The 12,963-nt window shown below is 32.8% G+C and overlaps 1 protein-coding gene across 1 annotated transcript in view; it reads left to right on the top strand.

Annotated features, from left to right (window-relative positions):
- The window catches only part of LOC110111293 (GATA transcription factor 17), a 36,596-nt gene extending 28,978 nt beyond the window's left edge, over positions 1 to 7,618 (top strand). Inside the window, exons 6-8 of the mRNA XM_020843090.2 lie at positions 4,649 to 4,720; positions 5,227 to 5,278; positions 7,524 to 7,618. Of these exons, the coding sequence (XP_020698749.1) occupies positions 4,649 to 4,720; positions 5,227 to 5,278; positions 7,524 to 7,618 (219 nt within the window). The remainder of the gene's footprint in view (positions 1 to 4,648; positions 4,721 to 5,226; positions 5,279 to 7,523) is intronic.
- Positions 7,619 to 12,963: the final 5,345 nt, after the last annotated feature.

Here is a 12,963-nt window from a genome sequence, read left to right as displayed (position 1 = left end):
TATGATCCGGTTAGTCGACTATGGTATAGCCATCATTTATTAAGATGTTTGATGGAGAAAATAGACGAAAATAAGGAGAACTGCTATCATAGGATATTATATTGATTTAGAAAAAGGCTATGATAAAGTTCCAAAAGAGAAGTGCTATGGAGAGAGTTCTTGAAAAGTAAAGGAGTCAATAATGCTTATATTTCAAATCATTAAAGATATATGATGCAGGAGCTATTACTTGTGTTCAAACACAAGATGGATTGACCAATATTTCTTATTTCGTTGGGATTACATCAAGGAATCAGCCTTAAGCTTCATATCTTTTTGCTTTAGTCATGGATGTTCTTCACTAGGACATTTGCGAAGAGGATGTTGCCTTTGGTGAGTATGCTTATTTGCTGGAATTATTCTTCTTGTTTAATAAGAATAGAGAGTGGAGTTGCAGGTGTAAACTGAATTATGTATGAGGTACAACGCTTAGGATTCTTATGAAACTTTGTCGCTGAGATATGACTAAATATGCGGAATATAGGTGAAGTTTGTATATATAACATAGTGAGGGGATTGTGACCTTTGGGCGATCAAGTCATTAATAGGAGTACACGTATTAGATACTGGATTCTATTTTCAGGTGATGGTGAAATAGATGGGAATTATCTGTATAATTCAAGTTGGATGGTTGAAGTGGAGACATGCATCGGGGCTTGTTATGTATTAGAAATGTACCCCTCAAACTTAAGGCGAAAATTCTACAAGCATGGTAGTGAGGGCCTGCGAATGCTATGGTGTCGAATGTTTGGCCATTAAAAGAGAAGCATAATACTAAGTTAGGATTGTTGATAGAGATGAGGATGCTTAGGTCGATGAGTGGCTCTACCTTACGAGATAAGATACGAAATGAGCATATCGTGAAAAGGTGGCATGCTCCAGTAGAAGATAAGATTACAGGAGTCGCCTTAGATGGATTTGGTCACTAAAAACGGCGGCCGTTCCGATGACCCGGTTAGGAAGTAGAGATATTAGATTTGACTTATGTTAAAGGACAAGGTAGGGGTAACCTAAAAAGGCTTGGTTAGAAATATTAGGTTAGTAATGACCTTTCTTTATTAGATTTAAACGAGAATTTAACTTTTAACAGGACACAATGGAGAAAAAGGATTCATGTAGCCGACCCCACGTAGTGGGATAAAGGCTTGATGTTGTTGTTGTTGTTGTTGTTGTATGGAGACATGGTTTTCCATTAATTTATTTTTTAAATTTATGTTAGCTAATTTACTACGTTTAGTTTGAGCCCAAGTAAAAATGCTGAGATTAAAAGATAGGTAGCTTGTTTGTTTAAGAATGAATTTTCTAAGGAGAGTATGAGTTCTTGTGGTGTTCTCAAATTACTTACAGCTAAGATAGTAATTTGGATGACGTGTGCAGATGGTAGATCAACTAATAAAATTAATATTAAATATTAATTTTCTATGCCCAGGTTGGATGATGCATTATATTTGATTCTTAGAGAAGTGAATTTTTTGAAACTTAATATGAGTGGTTATCAAATTCTAGGAACAAGAGGTCAATGAAAAACTACTTCTAAAACTAGGGATATGTTATATGAAGGGTTGGTATTGATTTTGGGTTTATTAATATAGTGAGTAATTTTATGGGATTCACAAATCATATTCTTAGACCTTTCATTGATTTTTTGATTCTATACTTGATGATATTCTAAATGTCTAATCTTTAGTAAGTCTAGAGAGGATCATTTGGTGCATCATAGGAATTATTTGAAATCGTGCAAATTAAAAGGTTATATCTGAGTCTAAATAAGTGTAGTTCTGTTGCACAATCTGTTATACTCTTTGCATCTATTGTGTCAAATAATGGATAACATATTGATCTTGAAAATAATAAGCTAACCCTTGTTATAGACAATTCATATTCCTATATTCATGAGATACAAAGTTTTCATGTTCTGTCCACTTTCTATAAACGATTCATTAAGATATTTTGCATTTTAATGGCACTAAATATAAGTTGTCTTAAGAATGGAGAATTTTAATGGTCAAAATAAGTTGAGTATGTTTTTACGTATATTAAAGAGAGGCTTCCAATCACACATATATCCTAAACTGCCTAATTTTAAAGTTTTTGAAGTCTTTTGCGATACTTTAGGTGTATGTATTGAGTGTGTTTTAAGTTAAGTGGAAGATTTGACTTAATAGCATCTATTTGGTCGAGATGAAATTATAGCTATGAATGAGAATGTATGTTATTAGCCAAGCTTAAAAAGTGATGAACATTTGTTGCATTTTACAGAACTTGTAAAATGGCTAAAGGAGAAATGAAATAACATTGGTTTGTACATGATATTATCTATTTTTTATAAGCCAATGTGTCAGCATAACTATCTTTGTTATAATGGAATATTTTTTAGAATATGATTTATTTTATTCCATTTAATAAATTATTTATGCGTTTCATATAGCTAAATTATATTTCAATGTAGTGTTCTTATCTAGAACTATTGTGTTTAATAGATATATAAAATACATGTCTTATATTTATGTATTTTTTGCGAAAAAAGATGAAAAATCAAGTAAAGTTTTTAATTGCTCATCATCTACAAATTGGTGGACAAATTGAGGTAATTTAAAGGGGTTTCACTGATTTTTTTTTTTTTTTTTTTTGTTTAAAGAGTGTTCATCTGAATGATATTTAATATTATCTACAGTCGAGCTTGCTTGCATATGAAAGGTCAGTAAATCTACATTTATGAATCCGTTTGAAATAATAGATTTTCAGCAAAGAAAACCTGTAAATCTTATTAAATTTTATATTTATTCTAATTCTAGTGAATTTGCACAATACCTTTAACAGCATATGCATGATTTACATGGGCTGTTAGCATGTATTTTTCTGCTAATTATAACAATTATAAGCTTATTATTGATATAGACAAGGGTTGTGTAATTGCATGCTAATTATAACAATTGTAAGTCTACATTCTGTGAATATTTTTGTTTTCCTTTTGTACTTGACTGCTAGTTGAATGCAAAATTTTCAGTGACTTTGAGGCGGCAACTACACTCTCGAGGAAGTTATTTTTTTTTTATACTAGCTTGAAGCACGTATTACTATGTTGGTAATTTGTTTCCTGAATTCTATTCCATTCTATATTTTTGTTATTGGTCCACCCATTTACTTGGATTTGGTCGAAAGTCATTTAAGTTGGGTTTTTAATTGTTGCTTGTTTTCATTGATCTTGAGTTTTTATGCGATCATTAAATTATTACTTGAATGAATTTTTTGTCCGTCACACTCATAAAAAGTGAGAAATATTTGTATCAAGTATTGGTTTGTGAACTGTGAATTTTGATTTGTGTTTTCTGTACATTATATCTTATACATTAAAACATCTCGTATGTGTAGTTGGTTGGATTCAATAGTCTTACACTCTCATTTTTTGTAGGGATAGCAATATTTTAAATTCTCTATAAATGAATTTGTGAAAATGACCACATCATATGTGTGGCACTATTGCAACTGATTTTTAAAAGTTTGGCATTTCTGAAGGAGTGGACTTTATATTTATGTTTGATTGCAAGAATACTCTCCTTCGGCATTTATTATTGCTTGGATATACCTCATGAAAACTACCAGGAAATATTGTGTTTCTTTTAGAATGGGCTCAGTTCTAAATGAATCATCCCAATGATGGGCATAATGGTTGGAGAGGTGGAGGTTATGATGAAGTTTGATAGATTGCTGAGCAAGAACAAATGGAGGGCTAGTGTTTAGGAAAAGCTTTTTGAAACGAGAAGATGAGTTAGGTTGAGGTCGGTTGTAGATGGACTTGAGGTGGAGTTTCTTGGAGGTATGTTCAGAGCTTTAATCTCTAAGGTGGAGGGTTGGGTTGATATAATGGAGATTTTGTAGAAAGTTATGAAAGGCGAGGCTAGACTCTTTTTGGTAGGCTTTAGTGGGTAGGGCGAGAGGTAAAGGTTAAGAGTTAGGGTTTATGTGTGGGAAGAACTAAGAAGCATGAAGAATTGGGATTAAATAATTGATGATGGGGATCTCCTCATTAGAGAATTCAGCCTAGGTTGGGTGCCTAGCTGTTCAAGGAGAGAATCTGAAAATTTTATTGCAAGCATTAAAAATCATGAATTACACGGTCCAAGAACTCCTTTTGAAATAAGGATTCAATTCCTAACTTTCCAAATATAGTAATGCAAAATAAAAACACTTAATATCTAAAAATGTGTGCTGTCTACTCTAGCTCAATTTCTCTCTTGAATTAGTGAGAGAATTGTGGAGAAATCTTTGAATATTTGAGAAGCCTTTAACTGTGGAAGGAAGAAATCTTGAATCAAGCCTTGAATTGTGGATCACATCTCATCAACTTTATGAGGAAGGACCCAACTATATTTTTTGAATTGAGAGGTCGGCATAATGCTTTATCCACTTTCCCTTATTTTAAAATAAATAAAATATTTGATTACAATAATCTCGCAAGATAATGGTATCTTGTTTGTTTTTTTTATTACTGCTATGTGCATCACTCGAGGTTATCTTACATTAGGTAGTTATATAAATTGCTACTGTGCTTTTAATTTGTGTGTCAGTATAATTATTTTATGCCATTTCTCGCTTCTGAAACCTGCAGGGAACCATGCGAGACCTTTCAAAAAATCCATCTTCACTCATTCAAACTCGACTGCCTGAAGCAAAAGATTTGGTGAGCTGATTATTTATTACAAGTATAATTATTTTTTTGGTGAGCTGATTATTTAAAACTTTAAACATTGCTTCTAACTTGCGTTGAGCCAAATCATTGGTTGGTTGCAAATAGATAACAATAATTTTATTTTCACTCTTTTTTTAGCATGAAAATGAATTCATCTATTTTTAGAGAATTTTGTGGAAGGTTGTAAAGTTTTAAATGAATGTTTATGCGTAAGTAGTTACATCCAACAAAATAATAAATTTGGCCAATTTCATCATTTTTTCATAACATTATTATCTTTTGGCCATTAATAAGCCATTGTTATCTCTTGCTCTTATGCTTTAGAAATTTTTATTTTCTTATGAGATGCTTGGTACTAGTTTTTTCAACTTAAAAAATTTAAATGCTGCACATAAAATATAAAAGTTTTATTTTCTAATTATGCATTTTAATGCAAGAATGATGAATTGCTATCTTATTATTTGGAAATAAATTTTTTTTCTTCTTCCGTTTTTTAGAGTGATTCTCCAGGAGAAGCAGACATGCAGCCTCTTCCATTAGCTGCTAACGGTTATATATATATATATTCAAAATTTGATCCCAAAAATTTTGAAATTATTGTTATTCTTTAATGCTTTCCCAAATGTTAAAATCTTTTTCTTATAAGAGTTCTTTAACTTATTTCAATGGATAAATATTCATATGAAAGAACTCATATACAAGGGGAAATGATATTGTTTTTAAAAGAATTAAAAGAATATGAAATGGTAGGAATTTAATTGTTGCAATTAGTAATAAGTTCTAATTCAATATAATAATAATTTTTTTTACATTGGCTTGGCAAAACATTGCAAAATGTTAAAATGTATAATTAAAATATATTATATTATAAAATTGTTTAAAACTTAAGGAGATGAATATTTTTTCATTATATGTTATAAAATAGTTAAAATATAGAAATTATGTTCAAATTAAATATGCATTTGTAAGTCAATGTGAAAACTATTCATTCTATTATATTTGTCCTATTTTATATTCAGAAGTCAAAAGGATTTTTTTTTCTAGAAAATTAGAAGGTTATAATAATGTTGTTTTATGTATAAATTGGTTAAAATAGGCATCTTGAGATTTTGATAGTGATCATTATAAAACATAGGTGAAAATAATCAACTTAAATTATTCTTATTGTAATAAATTTTAATTTGGGCTTGTTTGGTTGAAAGTGGGATTTTACTCAATGAAGATCTAATAAATTATATAAAATTGAAATTAACAAATTTAATATTAATTTTAAATATTGAATTAATTTTTTAAAGTAATAATATCTGATTAATGGAATATTAATAAATTTAATTAATAATGGCGGGCATCAACATTGATGTCGAGAGCATGCATTGACATTTTTGGTAATGATTTTGGTCAACATTGTTTCATACAAACCACATTAACCATACTACCAATGCTTTGTCTGGAGATGGATAGCAACACCAAGCATCAATATTGTTGGTGATGGAAGGCAAATAAGTTAGCAGACATCGGCATTATTGTGTTGAAGATGATAGTGGATAGGAGATTATAGTCGATGATGATGGTCAGACAATGATGGTTGGTCAAATAAGAGCAAATTACCAGGCAATGCTGATTGCAAGATGTTTTACTTATTTTAGTTAATATCCTAAAATCTTCAACTATATTTTGAGTCATTGGATTATGACATTTGAATTAAGACTAAGGAAATTATATTATAAATGGAATATTTTGACTGTTGAAATCAGAGGTAAGTTAAATCCAAATGGATTTAGTGATCAAATTGAACAAATTATTATAATGAATTATTTTATACATATAATCATAAATAAATTTAAAAAAACAAAAAAAACTTATAGGCTTAGGTTGTGACCTTCCATATTATGATAAATTTAATTCTGTTTTCTTTGAGTCGAAAATTCATGCCTAAAATATGTCTAAAAAATTAATGTGCTATAAAACCAATAAATTATTGCTTGTTTAATTTGGTGTCTAATTATTGGTTGTTATTTTGCTTTTATTAGATTGAGAAAAAAATAAAACTTTATTAAGTCTCCTAAAAATTAAAAAGGTTTATTACTCATATTGCAGCACTAGGTTTAGAGAAATGGCAGAAATTTCAAGTGCATTGTAATAACTACTATATAAACAAGTCCATATGAAATGACCCAAATTAAACCTAGTGAATTTTTTTGTTTATTTTTGTATTCGTTAAATGATTGTGAAATTTTAAGTTAACCTACTCTTAATTAAGCCCAAATGAGTCTGTAGCCAAGTTAGAAAAGCGAGAAATGACAAGTGTAGAAAAGCTCCTTGAGAGCATTTTAGTGTTGTGGTGGCAGCTCTGCCCTCTTTGTTTAGGAGAAATTGGTTTTTTTTTTTTTTTTTTTAATAAAGGATGCAACTTGCATTAAAGAAAACATGAAAAAAAAATTACAGAAGGGTACTAAAGGAGCTCTATGACAGTCCTTCCTAAACCAAGTTTAAAAAACTTGTTGGAAGTTCTACTTCAACAAAAGAGTCCCAAAAAAAAATCGCCTAACAAAGCAAGTTCGGCACAATAATCTGCCATTTTATTACATTCTCTAGGAGCAAAGAGAAAATTGATATTATTGAATACTTGTAAGAATGCGAGATCCGATTTCATACCTTTATTGGTCTTCATGTTTATTGACTCTTGGAGCATCTTTATGATATTCACATTGTCTCCTTCAATGATTATTCCTTTGTATTCACAAAACCAATCTTGAATATAGTTTCCAAATGTAATAATTGCTTTGAGTTCCAGATAAGCAATGTCCCAATGTAGCATATTTTTTCCATAAGCACATATCATTCTACCTTTGCAATCTTTTAGCAGTCCTGCTATTCCAGCCATATTAGATTTAGACAGTGCCGCATCTACATTCAACTTTATCTAACCTTTGGGAGGGGGACACCAAGATTTGGGCAGCAAATGCTGGTTGGTGTTCCAGTTCTTCTTGATTGGAGCTGACTGAAAGTAAGATACATGAGAAATAATCTCTGCTGCTGTGTAAGCAATGGGAAGCTCTGATTTTCCATGTTTTCCCAGGTTCTGTGATCTCCAACTGAAGTAAACTGTCATAGCATAAATTTTTGCAAGGCCACTGTCAGCTTTATGCTTAAGCTCTTCAATACAATCATTGAGATTTTGAAAAGATGGGACATTAAAATCCCCATAGTCTCAATTTTTGTATTATTTCAATCAGTCTGCTACACTTCATGGTAACATGTTCTATGTCTTCAATAACTTGACATCCTCTAGGACAAACAGAAGTGCTTGCTAGTCTTCTATGACATAACCAGTCATTAGTTGGCAATGCATTAGTCAACGCTCTCCACCAGAAAAGAGAAGCTCTTTGGTTCAGTTTAAGTTTTTTTATCCAAGTATACTTGCTGAAATTACTGTTAAGATTTCTATTGTTAGCTTCAGAACATAAGGATGAAATGGTTTTCCCAGAATTGGTACAGATCAATTCAATCTTGTTTTCTCTGCTATACTCCCCTTTTTCCATTTGCTAAATTAGCTTTATCATATCTTTAGAGAAAAATTCAGACATTTTTTCTAAATTCTAGTTACCGCACTAATCCATAAGGAAAGAAACTTTTTTATCAGAAAGATCCGCAATGTTGCACATTGCAGGCCAAGTGTTTAGACATCTGTCTAAAATACAATTGTTAGTAGTAATATTTATACTTTCACCATTATATACTTTCCATCTAACAATTGGTTTTAGATAATTGATTCCTTCTTTTATGATTTTCCAAGATGATGAAGATCCTCTCTTTATTCCTTCCTCCCATATTTTGTCACCATATTTTCTTTTGAGAATTTTATAGAGCAAAGAATCTTTATTCTGTAAATACATCCACGCCATTCTCGATCTTAAAGGTCCCTGTCTTTCCGAAGCTCCTTGGATGCCAAACCTGTTAAGATAGTTGCTATTTGCATGCTTTAAATTTTGGTAACTTGTATAGTTTTGATGATTCCAAACATTATTGTTCAAATGCATAGTTATCTCCTAACAATTTTAGAAGAATTGTATTTGCTCTTGTGTGTACTAACATTTCAGGAAAATTAAACTCCAGACTACGATGACTTCAAATCAAATTCAGCATGAGATACTTTATAAAATTTGAAGCTTGCACTTTTCTTTGAAATTAAATTGAAAGAGAGTGATTGTAATTTGAGTGAATAAAAACATACACACACATAAGGAGATCATATAAAATTTATACTGATCGTACGGGACGATATCAGTTCGTACTTGACGATCAGACAGTTTTCTCCTATTGAGCACATGGAATGAATAGGAACTTGCTTGAAAAATTTTTCTAAGTCCTATTCGTCCAAGACGAAATTAATTAGAATTGAAAACTTGCAGTTTTTTGGGCGGTTTTTCTTGTCTTTTGTATAAATAGTCCAAATTAGACTGCCACCCAATCTTTTTGTCATTTGATCTTCGTGCCTCTTGAGAGAATAGCCAAGGAGAGAGTGGAAGAGAGCATTCAAGGGAGGATTCCTACCACTGGAGCGAGAAGGCTTCACTTGGATTTCAAAGGCAAGAATCTCTACTTGTGAATTGGGATTACTTCACTCTTTTCTTTCTTCCTTCTAGATTCTTGTGAGAAGATCTGTCAAGGAGATCCGGTTCTCTGCCGACACTTGGAGAGTGTGAACAGCCGAAGGGTTCTCTGCCTACACTTGGAAAGTGTGAACAGCCGAAGGGTTCTCTGCCCACACTAGGAGAGTGTGAAAGGACGAAGGGTTCTCTGCCTACACTTGGAGAGTGTGAAAGGACGAAGGGTTCTCTGCCCACACTATGAGAGTGTGAAAGGACGGACGGTTCTCTGCCAACACTGTGGATTGTGAAAAAAGGATGACGGTTCTCTGCCGCATCGGGGAGTGGTGAAAAGAGTGTGTTGTAAAGGCTTCTCCGCCTTGCTGTGGGTGCAAAAGGAGAGTCACTATTGGTATTAGTGCAATACTCAGAGGGTGCCTCTGGGGAGTGGATGTAGGTCTGGTTTTAGACCGAACCACTATAAATCTGGTGTCATTTACTTTACTGTCTTTACGTTTCCGCATTTTAATTCTTAGTCTTAAAAACTCTGTGGTTGAAAAACTTTTTCTACAAAACTTAAAAGAAACAATTTTTATTTCGGTTCAACATAATTTTAATAGAGGGCTTAAAATTTTTAAACTACCAATTCACCACCCCTCTTGGCTTAACAACCTAATTACTAGACTCAACAAAACCCACCTAAACTGGTGGGTAGGCAAAGAGTAGTCCAAGTAATGTAATGCATTCCTTAGTTTCCATTTTCTTTGTGCCACAAAAAATTTCTACAAATTTTGTCAATTTTCATCAAAATGCTTTTAGGAATGAGAGATTGTGCTACCTGATAAGAGATCATGTTTGAGTAAGATGTTTTGATAAGGAGAATTCTACCAGCCAGTGATAACCATCTTGCTCCCCAAGAGTTAAGTCTACTCATAGCTTTGTCAATGGTGATATTATAGTCTTCGGCCTTTAGTCTCCTTAATGCCATTTTGATTCCCAAGTAATTGAGTTCCTTGACTTCTTTAAAGCCCATGATTTTGTTTAGTTTGCTTCTTCTTTTTTTGGTGACTTTTTTGCCATATAAAATCATGGATTTTTGGGAGTTAATAGCTTGTCCAGTCCAACCACAGTATTTTTTTAGAGTTTTCTTCAAAGTTCTGGCATTTCTACTATAAGCTTCTGCTACAACCAGAACATCATCCGCAAAAAGCAAATGTGTTATTTTCTCAACATTCGTAGCTAATCTCATCCCCAATTGATCATTTTTTCCATGGAGTGCTTTAGAGAGAAGATCGGAGCATAAGATAAATAAACTCGGTAACATAGGACATCCCTGTCTGAAGCCGCAATGAGCATTGATCCATTTAGTTCTTCTTCCATTAATCACTATAGAGTATTTCGAATTTGAGACACATTGCATTATCAAATGTATCGATTTCTCAGGAAAACCTGTGAGCTTCATAACTTGTTTTAGAGTTTCCAAACACATACTATCATAGGCTTGCTCCATGTCAAGCTTCAAAAGAAAATATCCAGGCTTAGCCACTGATGACTTCATCTTATTTATGATCTCTTGAGCAATGAGTCAGTTATCTGAAATGCTTCTGCCCGGAACAAAAGCTCCTTGGTATTCATATATGACATTTGGGAGGCAGTTTTTAAATCTGTTAAGGATCATACCTGCTGCCATCTTATAGACCGTTTGGCAGAGACAAATTGGTCTGAATTTGGAACATTCTTTGGCATTCTGTATTTTCGGAATCAATACAACTACAGTCTCCTTCCATTGCTCGGGCATCCTTCCTGATTTGAAAAAATCATCAATTGCATTCCAAGTTGCTTCCTCTATAATATTCCAGTAATTCTTGAAAAAATAGGCGTTTGCACCATCATCTCCTGGGGATTTATTGTTGTCCATAATTTTTAGCATAACTTTCAATTCTTCTTTGGTGAAATCAGACTTCAGTATTTTGGCCATGTCTTCATGAATGCACTCAGAAATTTTGAAATTTGGCCAATCCTCCAAATTACAGCAAACGCTCCGTTTGCTCCATTTATTTAAGAAGAATTTCTCCATAATCTCATGGATAGATTCTTGATTTGATTCCAACGATCCATCCTCCCGAGCAATTTGCAATATTTGGTTGCTTCTCTTCTTAGCCGTTGCAAAAGTATGGTAGTATCTAGTGTTCTTTTCACCTTCTTCCATCAATTGGCATTTTGATATTTGTCTCCACCATGTAGAAATTCTAGCCAAATTTGTGTTGAATTCAATAACCTTACTTCTAAGGATAATAAGGTTCTCCTAGCTCAAACCTCCATCTCTTGCTTTTCTATTATGCAACTGCAATATCTCATTCTTTAGAACTTGTATCTTCAAGTTCAGTTCTTTCAACTTATTTTTGCTCCAAAAATAAAGGTTTTTGAGAAAATTTTTAATTTTTCTTTGTAGAATTTCATTTGAACTTCCATAATCATTTTTTCTCCAGGATTTAGCTATGATGCCTTTTTCTGCCTCATACGAACATCATATGTTCTCAAATTTGATTTCTTTATTATTATGCAGTTTTTTATTGTCAATCTGGAGCAGAATTGGACAGTGGTCCGATGATATTCTAGGAAGGTGCTTGACGACTGCATTTGAGAATTCCATTAGATCTTTAGAATTTAACCAAATTCTATCCAACCTCTCCCAAATTCTTGCTAGGCCTTCTTTGTTGTTGCACCAAGTGTAGTTGGGACCATTAAAACCAATGTCATGGTAATCATTATTGGTCATAAACTCCTTCATTTCTTGCAGACCTTGAGAGAATACAAACTTTTTCCCTCCAATCTTCTCATTATTGTTCAATAGACAGTTGAAGTCACCTCCAACTATACACGGCTCTTCACAGTTCATGTTGTCTTATATCAACTTCCAAAGCTTCCTTCTTTCATACAAATTTTTGTCGCCATAGACAATCCAAACTTTGGCCATATTACCTTTGGGAGTTGTAAGGTTGCCTGTAATACATTGCTTAGAAGAATCATTGATTTTGAACGAAGCAGTTCTATATTTCCAAAGTGCTAGGATTCCATCTGAGGTTCCTGAAGCCGCCACATGGTGAAACTCCCAATCATTCCCAACCAGTTTCCTGACATCTTCTCTTCCCAAATTTTCCAATTTAGTTTCTATCAAAATAATGAAAAACATACCATTTTCTCTAATCATATTTCTTAAGTAGTGGGAGGCTTCTTTCTTTTTTGCTCCCCTACAATTCCAAAACATAATTAAAGACATTAAATGGGATGTTGGGTTAAGACCCCAACCTTCTCTACTCCTCCTTCACCTTTCCTCATTTTATGTTTCCCTTTTATAGGCCCTAGCATTTTCATTTCCTTAACTAGTTTGGTTTTGCTGGTAAACACCTTAGAGATAATATTGCTGCTTTCCACCTGCTCCTTGGATGTAGAATTTTTGATTTCCTGTACAGTCTTCTTGACCAGTTTATGAATGTCATTATGCTCAGCTTGTATCTCAGCCCTTTTAGTCAATAAATTCACTGGTTTTTCTTCAGCATTTTCTTTCAGAATTTCAAATGGATTACTTATGAATGCAATTTCCTGTTTTGTTTTACTATCAATCGGCGCCTATAGAGTTTCAGC

The sequence above is a fragment of the Dendrobium catenatum genome, unplaced genomic scaffold, assembly GCF_001605985.2.
Source record: "Dendrobium catenatum unplaced genomic scaffold, ASM160598v2 fragScaff_scaffold_716, whole genome shotgun sequence".
Classification (NCBI taxonomy): domain Eukaryota; kingdom Viridiplantae; phylum Streptophyta; class Magnoliopsida; order Asparagales; family Orchidaceae; genus Dendrobium; species Dendrobium catenatum.
Note: the sequence above shows the minus strand (reverse complement) of the source record. Positions and strands in the feature narration are given on the sequence as shown.